Genomic DNA, 21,902 nt, shown 5'->3' with positions numbered 1-21,902 from the left:
TAAAATTAAAATTTTGGAGTAGATCTTACTATAACATAGTAGACCTTTTTGGAAGTCTACTATAATAATTTAATTATTGTTATTTATTCTTTATTATTTTAGTAATTTTAATATATGATTTATTAAATTTATTTCTTTATTTTTTAATAGTTATAGTATATGATTTCATTTTTTTATTCGTAAGGAACTTAACTTAGTTTAAATATAATAATTTTTTGTAAAACAAATTGAAAAATATAGACTGAAAAAGACGTCTTCAGATAAATAGACTTTATTGTAGGTCTACGAAACCCTAAACCACAAATCTCAAACCCTAAATGTTTTGCTTGATAATCAAAAAGTCTCATTTATACAAAATATAAACTACTAAACATTAATATGCAGATTTAAGTTAATAAAACAAAAAAAAACAAAATCTAAAATCTAACCCTATGAAATCAACTACTAAAAGACATAACATGTTAGAACCTTTTGTTTCTAAACTATGAACATAATCTAACACATGATAACCAAATTAGTATATATTCTTCAAAATTGTTCGATTATATGAAATTTTAATTTATTTATTTCATATTATCCATTATATTGATGATTAGTTAAAAATATCACAATAATTATTTTTATACATTTTCAAAATTAAATTATTAGATCAAATTAGAGTGTAGACTACAAAACAAGTCTATAAAATAGACTTCGTAGGAAGTCTATATATATGTAGACTTCTTTTATTACATGTAGACTTCCAAAGGATAGAAACGTAAAATACATTTCTGTTTTTTGTTTGGTCATAAGGGTTAAATAGTACTTTCATTACTCCTTTAGGTTGGTTTTACAATTGACTGAAAGTGGGGTACACTTTTACATTTGACTTGAATATTTGGGTTAGTTTTAGCAAATGTCCCGAGCGGCTCCGTGTCTCCGCGAAAAGTTGTGTCTTCTCTCAGCCGTTCATTGTTTAAAATTATTTTATTTCTAATAGTTATAATCTACTATCATTCTTTTCTATGATGCGTCGACATTATCCACAGCTTGTAGTTGGTGACAACTGTGAAGTGAATGAAATAAGAGCTTATTTTAGAAATGATTGCTATAAATACTGTTTACGGGTCATTTTATTAACAAATTTCAAATCCCCTAATCATTCAACTTTACATGGTAATTCAGGGTAATTGATGGTTATGATCGATGGAATTTGCAAAGAGCGAAAATAATTGCTTCCACATCTGGTTGATGAGTGGGTGAACCGGTGAAGTAATATCTAATAAGGTCTAGGCTATTTAGAAATCATATATTTTTTAATGGAATGCTAATCATAACAACCAGTTTTGGTATGTATAGCTAAAAGATCACATGCAATGCAATACAAGGGAATATAAGAATTAATTTAATTACATAGCTTTTTTAACCCGTCTTCATTTTAAAGTCTTATATTTATACACAAGATAATAGAAAAAAAAATCTAAAATTTTCAAAAATACAAAAAGACACTACTCTGAGTTGACCAATAGTAGTATGTTTTTACACCATGTTTCACCTTTGTACAATATTATAAAGAGTAATAAGAAGATTACAAAAAAAAAGAAAAAAAAAAAAGGAAGATTACAAAATCTAAAAGGGACAAAACTATGGGATATAAATATAACAAGTTTAAGGGACTAACCTCTTAGGGCATCATTATTGGTAGGACTAATCCTTGAGTCCTTAGATTATTTAATTAGTATTTTGATGTTAAGAGTTTTAGTTAAGGACAAACTTAAAAATGTAGATTATTGGTAGGACTTTTGTAGAGTCCTTAGATTATTTTATTAGTATTTTGAAGTTAGTAAATTAATTATGTATTTTAATTTTATTACATAAAATAGTAAACATATTACATTAAAATAAAACACATTACATTGAAATTGAAAACATACTAAAAAAGCGAATTTTATCACATTTTTACTAAATTTGTAGATTGGGCAAACAAACAATTTTATTGAAGATCTCCAAATTTATCCCATATATTTTCTATCAAATCTTCTTTTAATTGTTGATGAATGTGTGGATCCCGAACTTCTTTGCGACGAGCAATTCTATTGCCGTGTTTTGTAGTATTTTTAACGGCAAAAGTGGAATCCTCATCTTGAAATTCCTCTAGAGTATGTGAATCTCGTTCATCTTCGACGATCATATTATGGAGAATGACACATGCTCTCATAATATTTCCTATTTTACTTTTATCCCATAAATTAGATGGATTTTTAACAACGGCAAACCTTGCTTGGAGGACCCCAAACGCACGCTCAACATCTTTTCGGACGGCTTCTTGGTATTTAGCAAATAACGAATTTTTTGGACCCTGTGGCAGTCGGATAGATTGAATAAAAGTCGCCCAATTTGGATAAATACCATCCGTCAGATAGTAAGCCAACTGGTACTCCCTTCCGTTCACATAGAAGTTAACTTCCGGAGCTATTCCGTTAATAATGTCATCAAAAACAGGTGATCGATCAAGAATATTAAGATCGTTCATAGTACCTGGAGCTCCAAAAAAAGCATGCCATATCCAAAGATCATACGAAGCAACCGCCTCCAACACAATTGTTGGTTTTCCGGTTCCTCGTGAATACATTCCTTTCCAAGCGGTGGGGCAATTCTTCCACTCCCAGTGCATACAGTCGATGCTGCCCACCATCCCGGGGAATCCACGTTGTTCTCCCACATAGAGTAGTCTTTGAAGATCCTCTTGTGTGGGACGTCTGAGGTATTCATTCCCAAACAAGTGGATTATTCCGGCGGTAAATTGGTGTAAACATTTTCGTGCAGTTGTTTCACCAAGTCGGACATATTCGTCAATGCCATCAGCCCCACCCCCATATGCCAATTGACGAATTGCTGCGGTACATTTCTGGAGCGGTGATAGACCAGACCTTCCGGCTGCATCTTCTGTTGGTTGAAAATACTCTACTTCTGTAGAGAGACGATGCACAATACGCAAGAACAAGGGCTTGTTCATTCGGAACCGTCGCCGGAATAAATTGTGCGGGTATGTCGGAGTGTCGCTAAAATAATCATTCCAGAGCTTGTTGTGGCCTTCTTCCCGGTTTCTCTCAATAAAAATACGTTTTTTTCGCTCTTTTGGTTCAGGAATAAAATCGAGATTTTCAAAGATATCCTCAAAAATAGAATCAAATTCATCATCATCACCGTTGTGGTAATGATAATGTGAAGAAGAAGCCATTTAAATGTTGCAAATGAGAGAAAATGTTATGAGCGTGAGGAGAAGTGCAATTTTAAGTGGGAGAAGAAGGATGTTACTTATAGGGAGACAGTGAAGAAAAAAACAAAGCATGTGACTTTGGAGTTGCTATTCTCAACCCCCCGTGATACTTATTACTTTGGTGAAGAAAGAAACAAAGCATGTGACTTTAGAGTGTGATGTTTTCTGACATTTTGGCAGCTTATTTTGGTGAAAAATATCAAGGTCACGAGAGTTGTCTCCTGTGTGCTCGTGAGTGGCAAGGTCACGAGAATAATGTGCAAGAGATTCTGCAAAAGGTCACGAGAATAAACTTCAAAGTAAACTTGTTTCAAACAATACCATGTTTCAAACAATAACATCAGACACTAACAAGTATCAACAAGTCCATCTTCAAATTAAACAACAACAAGATATTACAAATCCATGCAGGGTACTCGTGCTCATCAAGTCATATAACTAATCCGTGCAGGGTTCCTATTAAAACCAAAACGAGAACCGTAGCACTTACAAAGTACTCAAACCTCCCGGTAAAAAAAGATTTCTTCGTGGTTATATCAGTCACAAGCTTCTCTAGCCTAACCATCTTCTGTTGAGTCTCATAGTCGATGGAGAGGGTCAGATTGTCTACCTTATCAGCCAGCTGAATCACGTGTCTATCTCTAGCTCTCATTTCCTCCATCACTGCAACATCCCACCATTTCCATATATGACACTCTCCATCGTCTGCATTCACACAAGTGTAGTATCTTCTCCCTGTGGTGATAATACGGAAAAGTAAATGATCACTTACAGAAGAGTAAATGAGTATATGATTATGCATATCGACATGTAACCTGGATTATTCCGACCGGTAGATGTTGCAAGCAGAGGCTGAGCACCACAGTAGCATATCTGTGGGAAGCCAAACTCAACCTCCGGTTGTGGAGGGTACTGAACTGATGAACGAGCCTGTAAGCTAATCTCAGCTTGGTCACGTCGAATTAGATCATCTGTTACGCTAAAACCACTACTTACTGAGTTACAAAACAAATCCTCTGACTCCGAGGGCTGGCTGTAGCTGTAGTCATGTCCCATGTTAGACTTAACCTGCATAAATAGACAATGTTATTATTACCAAAATTAATTGAGTTCATAATGAAAGAATGCAAGACACAACAACACAGAGTTTAAACAGAAATAATATATATTATTGATAGCAAACGGAGTCCATTACATGAAGAAACTTAAGCACTGACAGTCCATTACATGGAGAAACTTAAACAGAAATAGTAGACATCAACCAACAGAGATCAAACACAGATTTAAAACAGAGAATTGTTGTTCATCATTCTCAGAAATACAAGGCAAGCAGCTTATTCTTAACTACTTCTTCAGCATCACTTAATGGTTGCTCTCTAGTAAGCAGAGTGTCAAGTATTGCCAGCTTTGACAGTTTCTCCTTCATCTCCAAATCCTCCTTTTTGAATTCCCAAATGGTCTTAACCTCATCAAGATCCCTCCCCTTACAGCTACTCCTTTTTGCCTTTGCAGCCTTAGAACCTTCAGGCCGGGTCTCATGATCACCAACTGATGCTTGGGAACCTGGCTCACCCGTTTTTCTCTTTAAACTGCCACTGGGTTGAGGTGTGTTAAGGCTAAGCCATTTCTGCTCAAACCTTAACACACACCATGCATGTTCAAGAGTAAACTTGGTGTTATGATCAGCGTAGAAGATCTGGTGAGCAACCTTCAGAACATCAGTTTCGTTCTGGCCACTGGCTTGTTGTCTTTCTGCAGAAGCGTATGCGGCGCAGAACTTGTTGGTGACCTCGTTTATTTTGTGCCACCTTTGCTTGCAATGGATATGCTCCCTCTTCTCACCCTCTGTAGCATGACGAGTAGATGCATAATATTCTCCAACTCTTTTCCAAAAGGTGCGTGCATTTTGATCATTAGCAACAACCGCATCCTTAGATGTGTTGAGCCACGCGCTGATTAAAACCTCGTCATCAGCCGGGGTCCATTTCTTTCTCTCCCTTCGCTCGACCGGTATGGCTTCAGGTTGACTTGGCGGGTCAGTTGGTTGTGAACTGAAAGGAGGTTGTTCAGATGCTCCAAGGTTAACAGTACTAGAATGAAAACTTTGAAAAGGAAAGTTTTCATTGACAACACTAGGTTGTTGACTGTGAAGAAGGCCTAGATAGCTAGCGGACTGGCTATATGGATTCCTTGGATCCATGGCAATTACTACAGAGAAGGGTTTATAGAGGAAAAAAATATTTGGTTACTGATTTTAGCTAAGCGGAGAGCTGAATAAAGAAGATGTTCAATGGTTGGGGTTTAATAGGTGCAAGTGTTAAGTGTAATAAGTTCTAGTGTTAATGCTCAACCAACAACTACCGTTGTCTAATCAAAAGTTATTAATAAGTTCTAGTGTTACAGACTACACAACTTAAAAGCTATCAAGTGGAACTTAACAACTTGACAAAATGAATTACTGAATTTCGTTTCAAACAAACTACAAGAGAAGTACAATTCATCATTTAGTGCTATCTCAGTTTCAAACTACTCTTCTACTACGAGAAGAAAGCAGACAACATTTCGAAATAGGACACCAGCTAGAACTATCAGTTTATAGAGTTCAATTAATCATCTAGTACTATAAGTTTTAAAAAATCGAAATTTATCAAGATTATGTAGTTCAATTCATCATTTACTGCTATCTCAGTTTCAAACTACACTTCTACTACGAGAAGAAAGCAGGCACAACATTTCGAAATCGAACACCAGCTACTACTATCAGTTTTAAGAAAACGATATTTATCAAAGTTTATGTAGTTCAATTCATCATCTACTGCTTATAGTTTCAAACTACTCATCTACTACGAGAAGAAACCAGACACAACATTTCCAAATCGAACACCATCTAGTACTATCAGATTTAAAAAAACGAATTTTATCATGGTTAATGTAGTTCAATTCATCATCTACTGCCATCAGTTTCAAACTAATCATCTACTACGAGTTCCTCAATCACCCATGATTCAATCACAACCAACCACTTACAATCACAAACAACCACATACAATAACAAACAACCACACACAAACGGTAACAACGACGAGGACAGAGGATTGAGCGTTACCTTATTTTGATTCCAACCGGCGGAGAGATTAAACGGCAGAGAGATGACTCAGCGGAGAGAGGAAACGTCGGGAGACAGAGCCGGAGAGATAGGTCGGCGGAGACAGATAAATCAGCAGAGATAGAGGTCGAGAGACGGATCGGGAGAGAGAGGAAACATCGGGAGACGGAGCCGGAGAGATAGATCGGCCGAGAGAGGGAACGGCGGAGAAAGAGGCCGAGAGAGGGATCGGGAGAGAGAGGAAATGTCGGGAGACGGAGCCGGAGAGATAGATCGGCCGAGAGAGGGAACGGTGGAGAAAGAGGTCGAGAGACGGATCGGGAGAGAGAGGAAACGTCGGGAGACGGAGACGGAGAGATAGATCGGCCGAGAGAGGGAACGGCGGAGAAAGAGGTCGAGCGACGGAACGGCTGAGACAGATTTCGGGAGAGGGAACAGGGTGAGACCGAGATCGCCGTTGAGAGAGAGAAGGGAGAGGATGAGAATGACTCGACTCCCCTGTTCCAACCCTAGACGCACACTCCCTCCCGCGATGACACGTGCCGTTAAGGACGGACACAAAAACTTCTTAACTAACATACGTTTTCTTCTTTTTAATTTCATTTTGATTTATTTTTTCGGTTTAATTCGGTAAGGACGCGGTTCGGAACGCCGATAACGATGTTCTTACCTCTATAAGTCGACCCCTGAAACCAAGAAAGAAGCGATTGACCCTATAACATCCTTAAGAGACCTACCTATAATAATGGATAATTAAAAATAAACATTAGGTCTGCAATATAAAAGTATTTTTCTATTGTCACCTCCACACAGCTAAAGCGAGACTCTGCATGCATTGATGTCATGGGTGACGCAATTGACGCCTTCTTTTTTCCACATACTAGGATGAACGTGTCGTTTTTCGTTGGAAACTTCCGCAGCCATTATTATTTTCTTTCTTGTTAAGGTCCATTAGTTAGTGGGCTGAAGTGTTATATATTCTTATTGGGTTGGTGCACCCCAACCGTGTTAAAGATTATGAGTGGCCTGATCACATCCTCATCGATGGAGAACGAGATTGTGAACTGTTCTATTTTCTACGAATACCTTACCTCATTATCACACATATGAGTTTATTTTTGTGAATGGGCCATGATTTAAGCCAACCCATGAAACTAGACACTAGTCTTTGTCTCTTTGATATAGAGACATTTTGTCTTAGTTGGTAATGTTAGATTAAGCTCGTAGAAAAAAAAAACGAATTAATAAACCCCAACAGGTAATTGAGTAATTCCAAGGTATACCTTTTATATTTGAGGTACGTAAGGATTTAAATTAGTTTATATAAACTAAATATGTATATATAATAAGTTTTAGAAATATCTTTTTTTTATTTTATGAAATTAAAACATAAACTTAATTTGCTTAAAGGTAGTCGAAGCTAAAACACTATACCTGATAGATCCATGCTAGATTTGATTTCAGTTTGAATATAAAAAATGAAGTTCAAATAAATCAATATAAGTCTACCTCTTAGAGGTGAAGTCATATCTAACTAAAAGAAGAACTTTTTCTCTCTTAAAAAAAAGCTCTGTGCATTGCTGTCGCTGGTGGTCAGCTCCTTTGCCGGTGCCGGAGGCCTCAATCCTTTTTTCTTTCTCTTCTCTTTTCTTTGTCTTCTTTGCCTCGGCGATTCGATATGCTCGGCTTCTCTGTGGTGGTTGGCGTGCCCCGGCTTTTGACCTATATCTCAGTGCCATAGGTCTGGATTCGGTGGCTCATGTTCTCTATTGGAGCGTCGGCGAGTCTCGTCAGTGGTACGTGTGTGGTAGGACCGGTTTTTAGGGATTACAGTGGTGGTGAATTTTTAGATCTGTTTCTACTCTCCTCTGCCTTTGAGACCAGCGCTTGGTTGTATTAGCTTTTCGACTCTCATGATCTCCTGAAGGTTCAAGTGGTGTGGAGTCTCAGTTCTCTTGTTTGTTGGGCCGTGGTGAATTGCAGATCTCGTCTCCTCCCCTCGGTGTCTTGGTGGGGTTTCTCTTCTTCTTTTCGGTCATGATAGGCATCGACGTTTTCCTCTCCGGTGAAATGTGCAGAGAGCAGTTGATCTCGTGGTCTCTTCCTTCTCTCTGGTCTTTGCGCTTGTTGGCTCCGGTATTGCTTGGCTGAAGCGTCATTTATTGCGAGTCGTTATCCTGGATGTTGGCCCTATCTTTTTTGCTCTATGGCTTTGGCAATTGCTATGTTTCAGGTTGTGCCCTCTCTCTGGTTTCGTTTTACTGCAGGTCTTCAGTGAAACTTGAGTGCCGAGAAGCTTCAGAACTGTATATCCGGTTCTCGAATACAGCTGCAATCAAGATTTTTGTGAGCTTGTGGTGTTCAATAGGTTCCAGATTTTTTTGTGGACCGCTGCCGTTAGACCGCATCATCCCAGTGCCATTGTTTTGGTCGCTTGACCATGATATGGTAGCTTCGGTCTTTTCTTTTTGCTTGTCGGATTGTTGACCTGTCGATTGTTATTGTGGCTATCTCGTGTCCCGTTGTTTTAGCTTTAGTTGTCTTCGTAATGTCGGGTTGGATTGCTCGTACACTGTTTGGATCATGGATTAGAATGTTTTAAGATTTCGATGAGTTCATGTCATGAAGTGTCGTCGGTCTCTGATGGATTCGTGCTAAGGATAGGTACCGTCAGTCTCTGTTTGATTCGTGTGGAGAGTTTTTTCTATCTCTAGAATTAATTGTACTTAAAACGTCGTCGGGAGCCGTACCTTGAAACGTTGCCGAGAGTCTAGAGTTTGTGTCAATTGGCATCATCAGAGTACTTACCGATTTTGGTGTGGTGGTTGTCGATCAGATTTTTTAGCACTAAAATTGTTCGTGCAATCGTTAGTTCTAATATTGTATTGTTATTTAAGTCTTTTTAGATTTTTTCTTTTGGGACGTAAGTAATTTGTATGTATTTTATTTTTATTAATGAATATTTACTTTTTAGCAAAAAGAAAAAAGAAAGTCTACCTCCTGAATTTCGACAAGTCGGTTTTCCTAAGTTGGATTATAGACTGACGAACCAGATACATGCATTGGAGTATTTTTTGTTCTAGAAAAAAATGAGTATTTACAAAATGCTTATATCGATGTATACTTGTTTTTGGACGAAGTTATTTTATTTATATGTTATTTATTTGGCTGCTTGACCCTTAAAATAAGTAAGAAATAAATAAAAATTAATTATATTTTTGAGAAGTAAGTGAGGTCACAAAGTCCAATACATCAGCAGACATTTTATGTCTTTTAGCAACGGCATTACATACGTAGCGTGATGTACAATTTTGGCATTTTTAACTTTTTATATTGCATTTAAAGGAAATACCCTAGAGGTTTACAACTAATCATGCCCATTTGATTATGATTATCTCTAATTCGTCATTGCTTAATCAGTTTTTCAACTCTTCTATGTGAAGAATAAAAAAGATTTCAATTAAACTCGTGAATATTCCAAAGTAATGTTCCAGGCAGTCGCTCGACAGACAAATATTTGTAAGTAATACTATTGATTTATACTATATAACAAAATGATATCTGTCAATTATTTGTTTCTGTATTCGATCATCTATCTTGTTCTCTAAGATAATATCTTATTGACGTATATAAAATTTTCTTTTTTATATTTGAAATTCAATATTTTGAAATATATTTTTTGACCGAAATTTGGTAGCTAATATTGAAATATTAATATCATAAACGTTTCAACATAACAAAGTTCGTTGGAAAGCAATTTCAATGAAGTGGAACCTCATAAAAATATGAGAAATAGTATATTTTCCGACTAAATACCAAAATTAAAGTATTTTTGTCCATTAAACACACACAAAAACGGTAAAAAGGTTTGTCCGAACTATTTTCGTGCCTAAAATTGTCGATGAATCAGAAAATCGAAAATGCTTTGCAATCAGCACTGATAATTACTACTTATAATTCGCAAGGATAGAAAACAGCACAGCATAAGTAATAAACAGTTGAAAAATACATACCTTAATAAAACCATTTCCAACCCACCTCTATTTCTTTTTTAAAATAGAAATTGATATTTTTCCTTTAAATATAGAGACAAAAATAGCATTTCTCTATTATAGAGTCATACTTTTCTATTTACAAAATAATCTTTTAACGTTTAAACTATTATAATTATAACCAAAACAATTATTTTTTAAATAAAATACCGTTTTTATAAACGTAAATCCCACTTTTTATTTATATAATAGTCTTTATAATGAAAATTTAGTTTAAATAGAGTTATAATTTTATAAAAATCTTGTAAAAGTTAAAAAAAATAGGGCTAATTATCAACTTTCATAAATAAAAGGTATTTGTTGTAAAATTTAAATAGAATCTTTTGAGAATATTTTTATAGAAACAAAAATAGAAAAATACATTGAAAATAAATACATCTCTATTTTTGAGTTGCTTTATTTTAGAAATAAAAATAAATACATTGGAAATGATCTTAGGAATACAAACTTTTAGAGAAAGCAAAAAAAAATGTTTATATGCCAATTAAATTATCTAATAAATATACTCTTCGATGAAAACTATACTTTTTAATATTAAACAATTGATTGGAAGTGAAGAACTATGAAGAGATAGAGAAGAAACGAGAGATACGAATCCAATCCAGAGAATATGAGAAAGTAGAAAAAAGTTGGAGAATATTGTGGAAAAAGCAAGCCGTCTGATCACGTTCCTTATATTATGATTAGCGCAGAAAGATGATATTCCACCGGTAAGGTGAAAGATTTGCGAAGCACCTTCGCATTTAGCTAAGAAAATAGTGTATTTATAAAATAATAATAAAAGACAGAAAGGTAATCACTTTTATTCTAAGTGGGCTCATGTCTAAAATAATCGACGGCCTATGTTTCAGGAGAAATTTGCAGGACCACTCTATCGTAATGTCACGTTGCAGATTCTCTCCCTTGGCAAAGTTCTTCAAACCAAACCGCACCTATCTCTTTTTCAGCTTTATTAACAAGATCTATTACCATTATTTTCTTCTCCAGTTAACCAATATCTACTAAGATTCTGTTTCGAAATTCATTTTTCCTGCCGCCAAAAAACAAATCGACTGTTATGGTTATGAAGCGGAGGCATATTGAAGAGAGTGGGGTCAGATGACCCCACTTGATTTTAGTTATCTAACTGATCCGGGTATAAATTTTCAATTGATCCCTATTATTTTGTGAAGTTCATGTTACCCCAACTAAAAATACTTGTTTTTTATATAAGATTTCCCGGTTGTAAAAATTTCTGCCTCCGACTCATGAACTTAACTGTAATGTGCTCCGTATAGGTTAGGAAACATGTTTCTAAACGATAATACTTATAGAGTAGTTACGTTTTGGACATAGTTACTTAGACTTATGTCTATCGCATTTCATATGTGCTCATTTGAATCTTTCTTGTACTGTTTCGATCCATAATTTGAGATTATTTTTGTCACGAGGAAACATTTCGTGGAGTTGCGTAAAAGATCACGAATGCATTATTGAATCGAGTTGAGTATGACTGTAAATTAAGAAAAAAAGACTTCGAAAGGGAAAGGGATATCGAGGTGATGACAGTGATGATCATGTGGAATCATTATGAAACGAACATATAATTGTTATGCAATATTTTTTAAATTGAGCTCTATATTTATTAATTCAGCAAATGATATAGGCATATAGCTGACTATCGTATAAATTAAAAAGAAAATTTAAAGCAATAATCAAAGGGATAGTTACTAATCCTAAACCCACCACGTATCTCCGCCGCCATTCCAGCTTTTCCTGTGTGCTTTGATCGACTTTTTCTTAGAGTCTTTATTAATATGTGGTCGTATTCTTTATACTTAAATTCCAAATTCCTTTTTATGTGTATGTGTTTTCATTTGTAAGATTTCTATCTAAATAGTAAATATGAACCACCGGCATAACTTTGAAGAGCAATAATAATACTGATGTCAAGATAAAATGGTTAAGAAACTAAAACACATAAACGATCGTAAAAAAACAATAAACGTTATGTATACAAACTCACTGAAATAAATATACATAAAACAATAATTAATCGTCAGATAGTGGTTGTTAGAATTTGTTCTGTAGGTCTAAGTTAGGAGTTGAGTCTCCTACTTTAGATTTCAATTATGGATGATCACCTATAAACACATGCAAAATAAACATCGAATTTGTATAGACATCGTAAATTTAGCATGGGTTTTGGCATTGATGCCCACAATTTTTTTATTAAAAGAGATAGACAACACATCTATAGTTTTAGGTTATATGAGATGAAGAGCATATATAGAGTGAAGACCTTTATATTATTATAAAGACTGGGATGTAACATATATAATTTATAGATGTAATGAAAAGCATAATTTGCTCTACCTATATATATATAGAAATTAGTCTTGTTTTATTTAATTTCAAGTTGGGACCTAATATTAAGTATGTATCGTTGGAGTCGCAGTGCCATGTAATTGGAAGAACTATAAAATATGATAGAAGTTAGAATCGTGGGTTGTTATTAGTTTTTGTTGTATCCGTCCATATCTATATACTTTTAAAACGGAATTAACATATGAGCCGTGATATTCTCGGAAAATATTGCTATACACGAATCATAACCGGATCATCAAAAATAAAATATAGCTAGATATGCGAATTTGTAAATAAAAATACACACGGAAATGAGGAAGAATCGACAGAGTTCCAAAGAAAGAGCACTAACTACAACATTGACATTATAAAAATAGAGAGAAAGAGATAGTGATAATTAAATAAAAACCCTAATCATATACTAATTAACTAGGAGAACAAAGCTAAATCCTAACTATAAATAGACTAATGACAATACTCACTTTGTGAAAGAAGCAATCTGAAATATTTGCAAGAAGAAAAGTTTTGTTAGGCTTCCGTACGATTTTATACTAAAGCTTTTATTAGCTGATAAGTTGATTTTAAATGGGGAAAGGTTTTCAAGTAGTTGTGGTGAGAGATTATGATCCAAACAGAGACTTAAAGAGAGTGGAAGAGCTTGAGAAAAGCTGTGAAGTCGGGTCTTTATTAGTTGATCTCATGGGTGACCCGCTTGCCCGGATCCGACAATCTCCTTCTTTCTACATGCTGGTACGTTTACACAATATATATACGTTAACGTTCAATGGTTTTGATTTGCCCTTTTTCATTATTATTTTTCTCGTTTTAATTTGGGCAATGCATGTGACAGGTGGCTGAGATCGATAATGAGATAGTTGGGATGATCAGAGGAACGATCAAGACAGTGACACGCGGTGGAAATGCATTACACGATGGCAATTCACCGGTTATAAGCACCACCAAACTCGCCTTCGTCTCTGGCCTCCGAGTCTCTCCGTACTACAGGTTCGAGTTCATTTATAGTGTTTTCTTTAATTAATTCATTATTCATAACCACCTTGATTACACATTTGTTACGATCATTTCTTCAAAAACAAAACCATACGATGGTTACTAGTTAAATTAATATATTTTGATGATACATAACGCCTAACGGAAAAGGAAGTTCAGATTATTTGTTGATATTTTTTAAAATACTGACAACTAATTAAATTTAAATATTATAGGAGGATGGGAATTGGATTGAAACTGGTGCAAAGGCTCGAAGATTGGTTTCGACTAAACGACGCCGCTTACGCATACGTGCAAACGGAAAACGACAACGCTGCTTCGGTCAAACTCTTCACCGAGAAAAGCGGTTACTCCAAGTACCGAACACCTACTTTCCTGGTCAACCCTGTCTTTAACCACCGAGTCACAGTCTCACGCCGAGTCAATATCATCAAACTCGATCCTTCCGACGCCGAGTCAATCTACCGCAACCGGTTCTCCTCCACCGAGTTTTTCCCTTCGGACATCAACTCAATCCTCACCAACAAACTCTCTTTAGGCACTTTCCTGGCCGTGCCACGTGGCAGTGACTACGTGTCCGGGTCTCTACCCGGGTCATGGGCAGTTATAAGTATCTGGAACAGCAAAGAAGTGTACAAGCTTCAAGTTCAAGGGACTTCTCGTCTCAAACGCACATTAGCGAAGACGACGCGCGTTTTAGACGGCGCGTTACCGTTTCTGAAGATCCCGTCGTTTCCTAATCTTTTCAAGCCGTTCGCCATGCATTTCTTGTACGGTATCGGCGGAGAAGGGCCACAGGCGGCGGAGATGGTGGAGGCGCTTTGTTCACACGCTCATAACATAGCTAAGAAGAGTGGCTGCGCCGTTGTGGCTGCTGAAGTGGGGAGCTGTGAGCCACTCAGAGCTGGTATCACTCACTGGAAGGCTCTCTCGCCGGAGGATTTGTGGTGCTTGAAACGTCTCCGAGATGACGATGACGGTGTAGACTGGACTAAGTCAACGCCTGGATTGTCCGTTTTCGTTGACCCTAGAGATTTATAATGATTTGTTTATGATATCATTCGAGAGGAATATAAACACCAAACACAAGAATTGAAATTACAAAATCCGAGACTAAGTCTTTAGTGTTATATACTCGATTACTCTCCTTACGCTTTTTAGTTTTATCTGTAATTTCACACTCGATCAAAGTGTAAATAAACTGGTTTTCAAACACAAGCTAGTAAAACATGCACTATGTAATGTACCAATGTTTTTAATGTTACTCGAATCATACTGTCGGTTATTATCTATGTATTAATGGATTATTGTTTTTTTTCTTTTGAAAAGGATTTAATGGATTATTGTTCATAAAACAGTAAAATGTTCTAGGTATGACTATGAGACTGTATGATCATGCTTAAGATTAATTAGCTGATAATGAGTGATTTCACTGACTAAGTCACGTATATAGAGCAAATTGTAATTTTATATCTATTTTTCATTCAAAAAATCAGTTGGGAAACCTAGATAATCCATCACATAGCTTCCCTCGTATAGTAATTGATCGGCAAATTCCTAATCTGTATCCAGATAGGAATAAACTGAAGATAATCTGCTGGGGGATACTCAACCCATCGATCAATTGCAAGCGCCCACTCATTGAAGGTATGAACCCCTTTTTCTAAAACCTCCAACAGATCATGCTCATGATCAAAAATGAATTGAAAGCGTTCTTTAGACAAGGCGATTCCCCTAACCCTTCCTTGCTTCTGCCAGCTCCTTGGCATATTTCTAATCAGACCCGGCATCTTCTGACAGTCTGGATTCAAAATCCTACCAACCAGACTTCTGGAATTTCTTTCACACGATCTGTATTGGGGAAGATTCGGCATATCAAAAGGTTCATCTTCCTCATCCAACGATAACTCCATCATAGCTTTATCCATCGCGTGCGACATCTTGACTGATGATTATAATTGCCTGGAAATTTTTATCTTCACCGTCGATATTATGAACAAACCCTAGAAACTCTTGAAGATTCCACCGCAAAACGATCAGAAAGGATAAGTTTTGAGGCGGACGTGGCACTTTTTTGTGACAGCTGTGCTCCACCCACTAAATGAGATATCTTAGCGAGAGAGAAATCTTGGCCCAAACAAGGGAAACTTTTTTTGTGTGTGTGAAAGTTGTAGCCTTTGATCCAAACAAGCCTCAGATTCAAGACTACGTTCGCATTCTGGTTCGGTTTGATGTGTCTAGACCTCTGTGGAAGTCGAAAGTTGTGAACTTACCGGAGGGGGGTTCCACGGTTGTCCATTTCAACTATGAGAGAGTTAAGAAGAGGTGCTATGAATGTCAACGATTGAATCATGAGAAGGATGTCTGTCCGTTGATAGTTAGGAAACGAAGAGATGATGCAACGCAGAGAAGAGAGCGAGTCATGATGGATGTCAATCAAAACAAGCCTATCCTTACACCTGGTGACCCGCTTTTTGGAGTTCTTTCTGAAGAGCAAGTGGGTTTTTGTAAGACAACGGGAAGAAGGAAAATTTCACCAGAGGTGCTGGATGAGATGAGAAGGTACTTGCTGTTGGCAACAGAGGAAGATAAAGTTATCCGCTTTGATCGTGTTAAATCTTCTGTTGCTGAAGCTGAGAAAGATCCTCTCCTTCAGAAGACGATGTTGCGTCTAGAGGCTCCTACTATTTTCACTGATCAGGTGGATAAAGGAAAAGGCATTGTATTTGATTTTGACCTCAACTCTGTAGCAGAGTTGGAACAGCAAGGTCAAGGAGGGGAGTTGAAACTGATGGCTTCTGCGTTTAAGGCTGGTAATGCGGGGAAGGGACTGCAGGTGGCATCTTTTAAGCAGTCTAAGAAGCGGGATGACCTTATGAGAGATGTTTGTTCTCCATCAACTGATTACCTTCAGGCTTCTTCCTCTAAGGACTTCATTGGTTTAAAGGATTCTTCTTTTTCTTTGGATGTTAACTCAACGGAATATGGTCCTGGATACCCTGTATCTAAACCATCCGGGGTTGCACAGAGAAATTCTAATCAAAGAAGAAGAAGACCTTATATTAAGAAAAGGAAGGAGCAGAAGGGTGGATCAACGGGTATCCTCCATGAGTTATATGGAGATAAGGAAGGAGATGAAAGAACAGGGTCTAAGAGATCAGCTTCTGGAGCAGGCTTCGAAGATCACAGAGTTGTGTGGTGCAAAGAACCAAGGGTGATCCCGAATGAGGGATCGCCGAAGTCTCAATGAGCATAATTAGTTGGAATTGTCAGGGCCTGGGGCGGCCTCAGGGCCTGACAATTTCACGCCTGCGGGAGATGCGTGAAAAACATTTTCCGGAGGTACTTGTGCTCATGGAAACGATGAATTGTAGAAATGTTTTGGTAGATTTGCAAGTCTGGCTGGGGTATGATAGAGTATATACTGTAGACCCTGTAGGCCATGGAGGAGGTTTGGCCATTTTTTGGAGGAGCCCTGTTAATATTAAGTTTTTGGAGGTTAGTAAGAACTTGCTGGATTGTATTATACAGTTTGGGAACTCTTCTTTCTTTGCGTCGTGTATATATGGGCCTTCTGTCTATAACGAAAGGATGGTGTTATGGGAAAAACTTAGTAGAATTGGGGTGAAGCGTAAAGAAAGTTGGTGTGTATTTGGTGATTTTAATGATATTTTGCATAATGGGGAGAAGATTGGCGGGGTGTGGCGTGATGATGAATCATTTATCCCGTTTAATCAGATGGTGAATGCTTGTAAGCTAGTGGAATTGCAAAGTCATGGGAATGGCTTTACTTGGAGTGGATTAAGAAGCAATTCTTGGGTGCATACGAGATTGGATCGATGTTTTGGCAACACGGCTTGGTTCAAGAAGTTTCCCTGTGCTAATCAATCTTTTTTAGATAAGAGGGGATCAGATCACCGCCCTGTGTTGATACATCTCATCGATTCCCAACATTCTTATAAAGGATGGTTTCGCTTTGATAGAAGACTCCTGGAGGTTGATGGGGTTAAAGCAAATGTGGAAAATGCGTGGTGTTTGGATGGTACTAGTGGTAACGCGTCACTGTCAAATAGATTAAAGGCCTGTAGAAGATCTCTCAGCGGTTTGAAGAAGCAGGTTAATATCAACTCGAGGGATAGGATTACTCAGATTGAGATTGCTCTGGAATATGAACAATCAGCCATGCTGCAATCAACAGATCGTATTTGCTTTTTTAAGCAAGAATTGGTTAAGGCTCAGAGAGATGAAGAGTTGTATTGGTGGCAGAAGAGTAAAGATAAATGGTTGGCTAGAGGAGATAAAAACTCAAGATTTTTCCATAACTCTGTCAGAGCTTCTCGAGCAAGAAATTCAATTGATAAGCTCCTAAACCCTCAGGGAGTTGAAGTTTACTCGGAAGCAGATAAAGGAAAAGTTGCTGTGGATTTTTATACTAATCTCTTTCGATCATCCAATCCAGCTCCGTTTTCAGAGTGGTTCCAGGATTTACAACCGCGAGTCTCTACTCTTATGAATAGAGAGCTGACCAGACCAGTTTCAGCTTTGGAGATCCGGGATGCGGTTTTCTCTATAAATCCATCAAAGGCTCCTGGTCCTGATGGCATGTCTGCTCTCTTCTTTCAGAGTTTTTGGACGACGGTGGAAGCGCAGGTGGTTCGGGAAGTTCAGAGGTTCTTTCACTTTGGAGTTCTTCCGAAAGAGTGGAACTATACACATTTATGCTTGATTCCCAAGACTCCAGAACCAAAGACGGTTTCTGATCTTCGTCCGATTAGCCTCTGCTCAGTGATATATAAAGTGATTTCGAAAATCATGGTTACAAGACTTCGACCATGGATGCCTGGGCTTATCTCACCTACCCAATCTGCTTTCGTTGCAGAAAGGTTGATGTCGGATAATATTACTATTGCTCACGAGATGGTCCATTCTCTGGGTGTGGTAGATACTCCGGCTTCAGAACAAATGGTGGTAAAGACTGACATGACGAAGGCATATGATCGAGTGGAATGGGGTTACTTGCGGTCAGTTCTGCTGGCACTTGGATTTGATTTGAGATGGGTGCAATGGGTGATGAAGTGTGTTACCACTGTCACTTATTCTGTCTTAATTAATGATCAGCCGCACGGAATGATAGAGCCTCAAAGGGGACTTCGTCAAGGAGATCCCCTGTCTCCTTTCCTTTTTGTCTTATGCACAGAAGGTTTACCTCACTTACTTTCTATTGCTGAGAGAAGGCAAAGCTTTTCTGGGATGAAATTTGGAGTGCAGGGCCCTTCAATTCATCATCTCTTGTTCGCAGATGACTGTCTTTTCTCCTGTAAAGCGAATGAGGAGCAGAGCAATGTGCTGATGAATATTTTGGGAAGGTATGGAGCGGCCTCTGGTCAGGTTATCAATCCTCAGAAATCTTCGATTATGTTTGGTAAATCAGTGCGGGAAGAGAATAAGATCAGAGTCAAACATATTCTAGGGATTGAGGCAGAAGGTGGGGAGGCTAAGTACCTGGGATTGCCAGAATGCTTTAATGGATCTAAGGTCAAGCTCTTCTCCTATCTAAAAGAGAAAATGGGAAGAAGGATTTCGGGTTGGCATGCGAGAACTTTATCTCAAGCTGGAAAAGAAGTGATGATAAAAGCTGTCGCTTCAGCGCTTCCGGTATCTGCAATGTCTGTATTTAAGATCCCGAAAACGGTGATTACGTCTCTCTCAAGTGCCTTGGCCAATTTCTGGTGGAGTGCAGTGGAGCATAAAAGGAAAATCCATTGGATAAGCTGGGAGAAGATGTGTCTACCGAAGGACTTAGGAGGGATGGGATTCAAGGATTTAGAGAGTTTTAATAAGGCTCTCCTAGCCAAACAAGCTTGGAGACTTATTAATCTTGAAAGTTGCTTGATGTCGCAGGTTCTTAAAGGGAAATATTTTGAAGGGACATGCTTTATTAAAGCTCAGCTGGGCAAACGGCCGTCTTATGCCTGGAGGAGTGTCTTAGAAGGAAAGGATCTTCTTGTTCAAGGTCTCAAGGTAGCTGTGGGGAATGGATCTTCGCTCAAAGTTTGGACTGATCCATGGCTGGAAGATGATAATGGAATTTGTAGGCCCCCATTACGAAAACAAAGGTTCTTTAATGTTGAGTTACAAGTGTCAGAACTTATCAATTACCATACAAGAAGATGGAGCAGGAGGAAATTGAGTGAGCTCTTTGTACCTCGAGATATGATGATTTTGGAGAAGAACCAGCCGGTGATCTCTGAACATGATTCTTGGGTATGGAGACATACAAAAAGTGGCTTATATTCAGTAAAGTCTGGGTATGAGTTAGCTTTTACCATGAAGAATGTAGAATTGATAAGGGATCAGCAAGTGCTTCCCTCCCTTAATCCCCTCAAGGATCGTGTTTGGAACCTTTTGGCTCCATCAAAGCTGAAAGTGTTCATTTGGAAAGCATTGTCTGGTGCTTTATCTGTGCTTGATGGGCTTAGGGACAGGGGAATGAAGTGTGATCTGGAATGTCAGACATGTGGACAGACTGGGGAATCTATTAATCATGTTTTGTTCTCTTGTACCTTTGCAAGACAAGTGTGGGCTATGACACGGTTTCCTTCACCTCCTGCTGGTTTTGACAGCTTTTCGATCTTTGCGAATGTGAACTACCTCATTTCCTTTTGGGAAACAAAAAAACATGTGTTTGAAGCTACCAGAAATTTTCCATGGGTCCTTTGGTATTTGTGGAAAAATAGGAATAACCTGTTGTTTGAAGGGGCTCTCTTTGAAAGTGTACAAGTTTGTACTAAAGCAGAGGAGGAAGCCTCTCAATGGTATGCAGCTCAGAGTTTGGAGAGAAGGAGTACAGATGATAATAGGAATCGATTGATTCAAGCGTCTGCTGCTTGGAAAAGGCCTCCGGAGAACTTTGTCAAATGCAATATTGGATTTAAGTGGGAGTACAAAAAGAAAATTGCAGGAGCTGCATGGGTGGTAAGAGATTCAAGAGGAACGGTTTTACTGCATAGTCGCAGGTCTTTTGGGAATGTGGAATCCAAAGATGATGCCCAATTTCTTAGTGTGGCTTGGGCTATCGAGAGCATGAGGTGTCATCGGTTCAGAATGGTATACTTTGCGGTTGAAGGAAGGATGTTAGTTGATGCAATTAACAAGCCTAGTGATTGGCCTTCCTTCAAGTTTAAAGTATTTGAACTCAGAAGTATTCTAAGTGATTTTTTGGAGTGGAAGATGTTAGCTGAATCGTATGAGGCGAATAGAGGAGCGCATCTGATTGCCACTAGTGCTGTGCTGGATCGTCGGTTCCAATCTTATGTCGCTAGAGGCCAGCCTATTTGGTGTTCTGAGGTTTTTCATAATGACAATAGAGATAGGCTTGTTGTTCTTTAGCCTAGATGTTTTGGCTGTTTTTGTAAACTCTGGTCATATTTTTTGGATGTATATATATAAATATCTAAGATGGCAAAAAAAAAAAAAAAAGATAATCGATCACATTTGAATAATCTCAAGTTGTAAAATGTAATTTCATATTCCCGTAGGAAAGGAAGTCAAAACCAAAGTCTACGGTTTTTGGTTACGTAGATCGAACAGTATTTTAAAGGAAAAGGTTGATGAATCCAAAATCAATAGATAATAAAAAGCAAATAAATTAACAAAATGGAACAAACGTAAACTTTTGAAAGTATATAATATAAACTGGATGACGTAGAACAAAGAAGCTCATAGAAGACTAACCACCTTTTCTTTATAGTTTCTTCTGGTCAAATTTGGCAGGCTAAAAGGCTTTTCATTTTATAAAATAGATGATTATCTTGCAAATTGCTAGTATTGTAATTAACAAAGAAAGAACAGGTTCTGTTCAATAGATACGAAGTCTTTCTACGTTTGAATGTTAAGATTTATATCAAATTAAAAACAATCTACCCACTAGTCCTCTTAAGAGATTAGAAAAAGTTGGTAGACCACTTGTGACAATAACAACACATGCGAGTAACAACTAAGCTAAAATTCAAAGAAAGATTGAGAAGCAATTGAGTCGGGAACAAGATGAGACGTTCTGCATGGTGCGATCGATAGTAGTTTCAGTAGAAATAGTTGACTTGGAGACCAAAGAGAATATTCTGCCATA

General features: G+C 37.6%; 2 protein-coding genes across 2 annotated transcripts; both read left to right on the top strand.

Moving 5' to 3' along the window:
* Positions 1-12,949: 12,949 nt before the first annotated feature.
* LOC106356474 (probable N-acetyltransferase HLS1) lies at positions 12,950-15,024 on the top strand. The gene is made up of 3 exons (XM_013796228.3): positions 12,950-13,513; positions 13,614-13,768; positions 13,990-15,024. Exons 1-3 carry the CDS (start codon positions 13,349-13,351, stop codon positions 14,813-14,815), a joined length of 1,146 nt encoding a protein of 381 aa, XP_013651682.2. The 5' UTR covers positions 12,950-13,348; the 3' UTR covers positions 14,816-15,024.
* An 851-nt stretch (positions 15,025-15,875) lies between these two features.
* Positions 15,876-17,024, top strand: LOC106355268. The gene has a single exon (XM_013795246.1). The coding sequence runs from the start codon at positions 15,876-15,878 to the stop codon at positions 17,022-17,024; it is 1,149 nt and encodes a 382-aa protein (XP_013650700.1).
* The last annotated feature ends 4,878 nt before the right edge of the window (positions 17,025-21,902 follow it).

The sequence above is a fragment of the Brassica napus genome, chromosome A7 (genome assembly GCF_020379485.1).
Source record: "Brassica napus cultivar Da-Ae chromosome A7, Da-Ae, whole genome shotgun sequence".
Taxonomy (NCBI): Eukaryota; Viridiplantae; Streptophyta; class Magnoliopsida; order Brassicales; family Brassicaceae; genus Brassica; species Brassica napus.
The sequence above is the reverse complement of the archived record's forward strand: the minus strand, read 5'-3'. Positions and strand labels throughout refer to the sequence as shown.

Excerpts from the sequence above, each read along its gene's own strand:
- LOC106356474 (XM_013796228.3), top strand. The coding sequence starts at position 13,349 with ATGGGGAAAGGTTTTCAAGTAGTTGTGGTGAGAGATTATGATCCAAAC. Across the intron at positions 13,514-13,613 it reads CTCCTTCTTTCTACATGCTG|GTGGCTGAGATCGATAATGA; the intron begins GTACGTTTACAC and ends TGCATGTGACAG. Across the intron at positions 13,769-13,989 it reads CGAGTCTCTCCGTACTACAG|GAGGATGGGAATTGGATTGA; the intron begins GTTCGAGTTCAT and ends TAAATATTATAG.
- LOC106355268 (XM_013795246.1), top strand. The coding sequence starts at position 15,876 with ATGAGATATCTTAGCGAGAGAGAAATCTTGGCCCAAACAAGGGAAACT.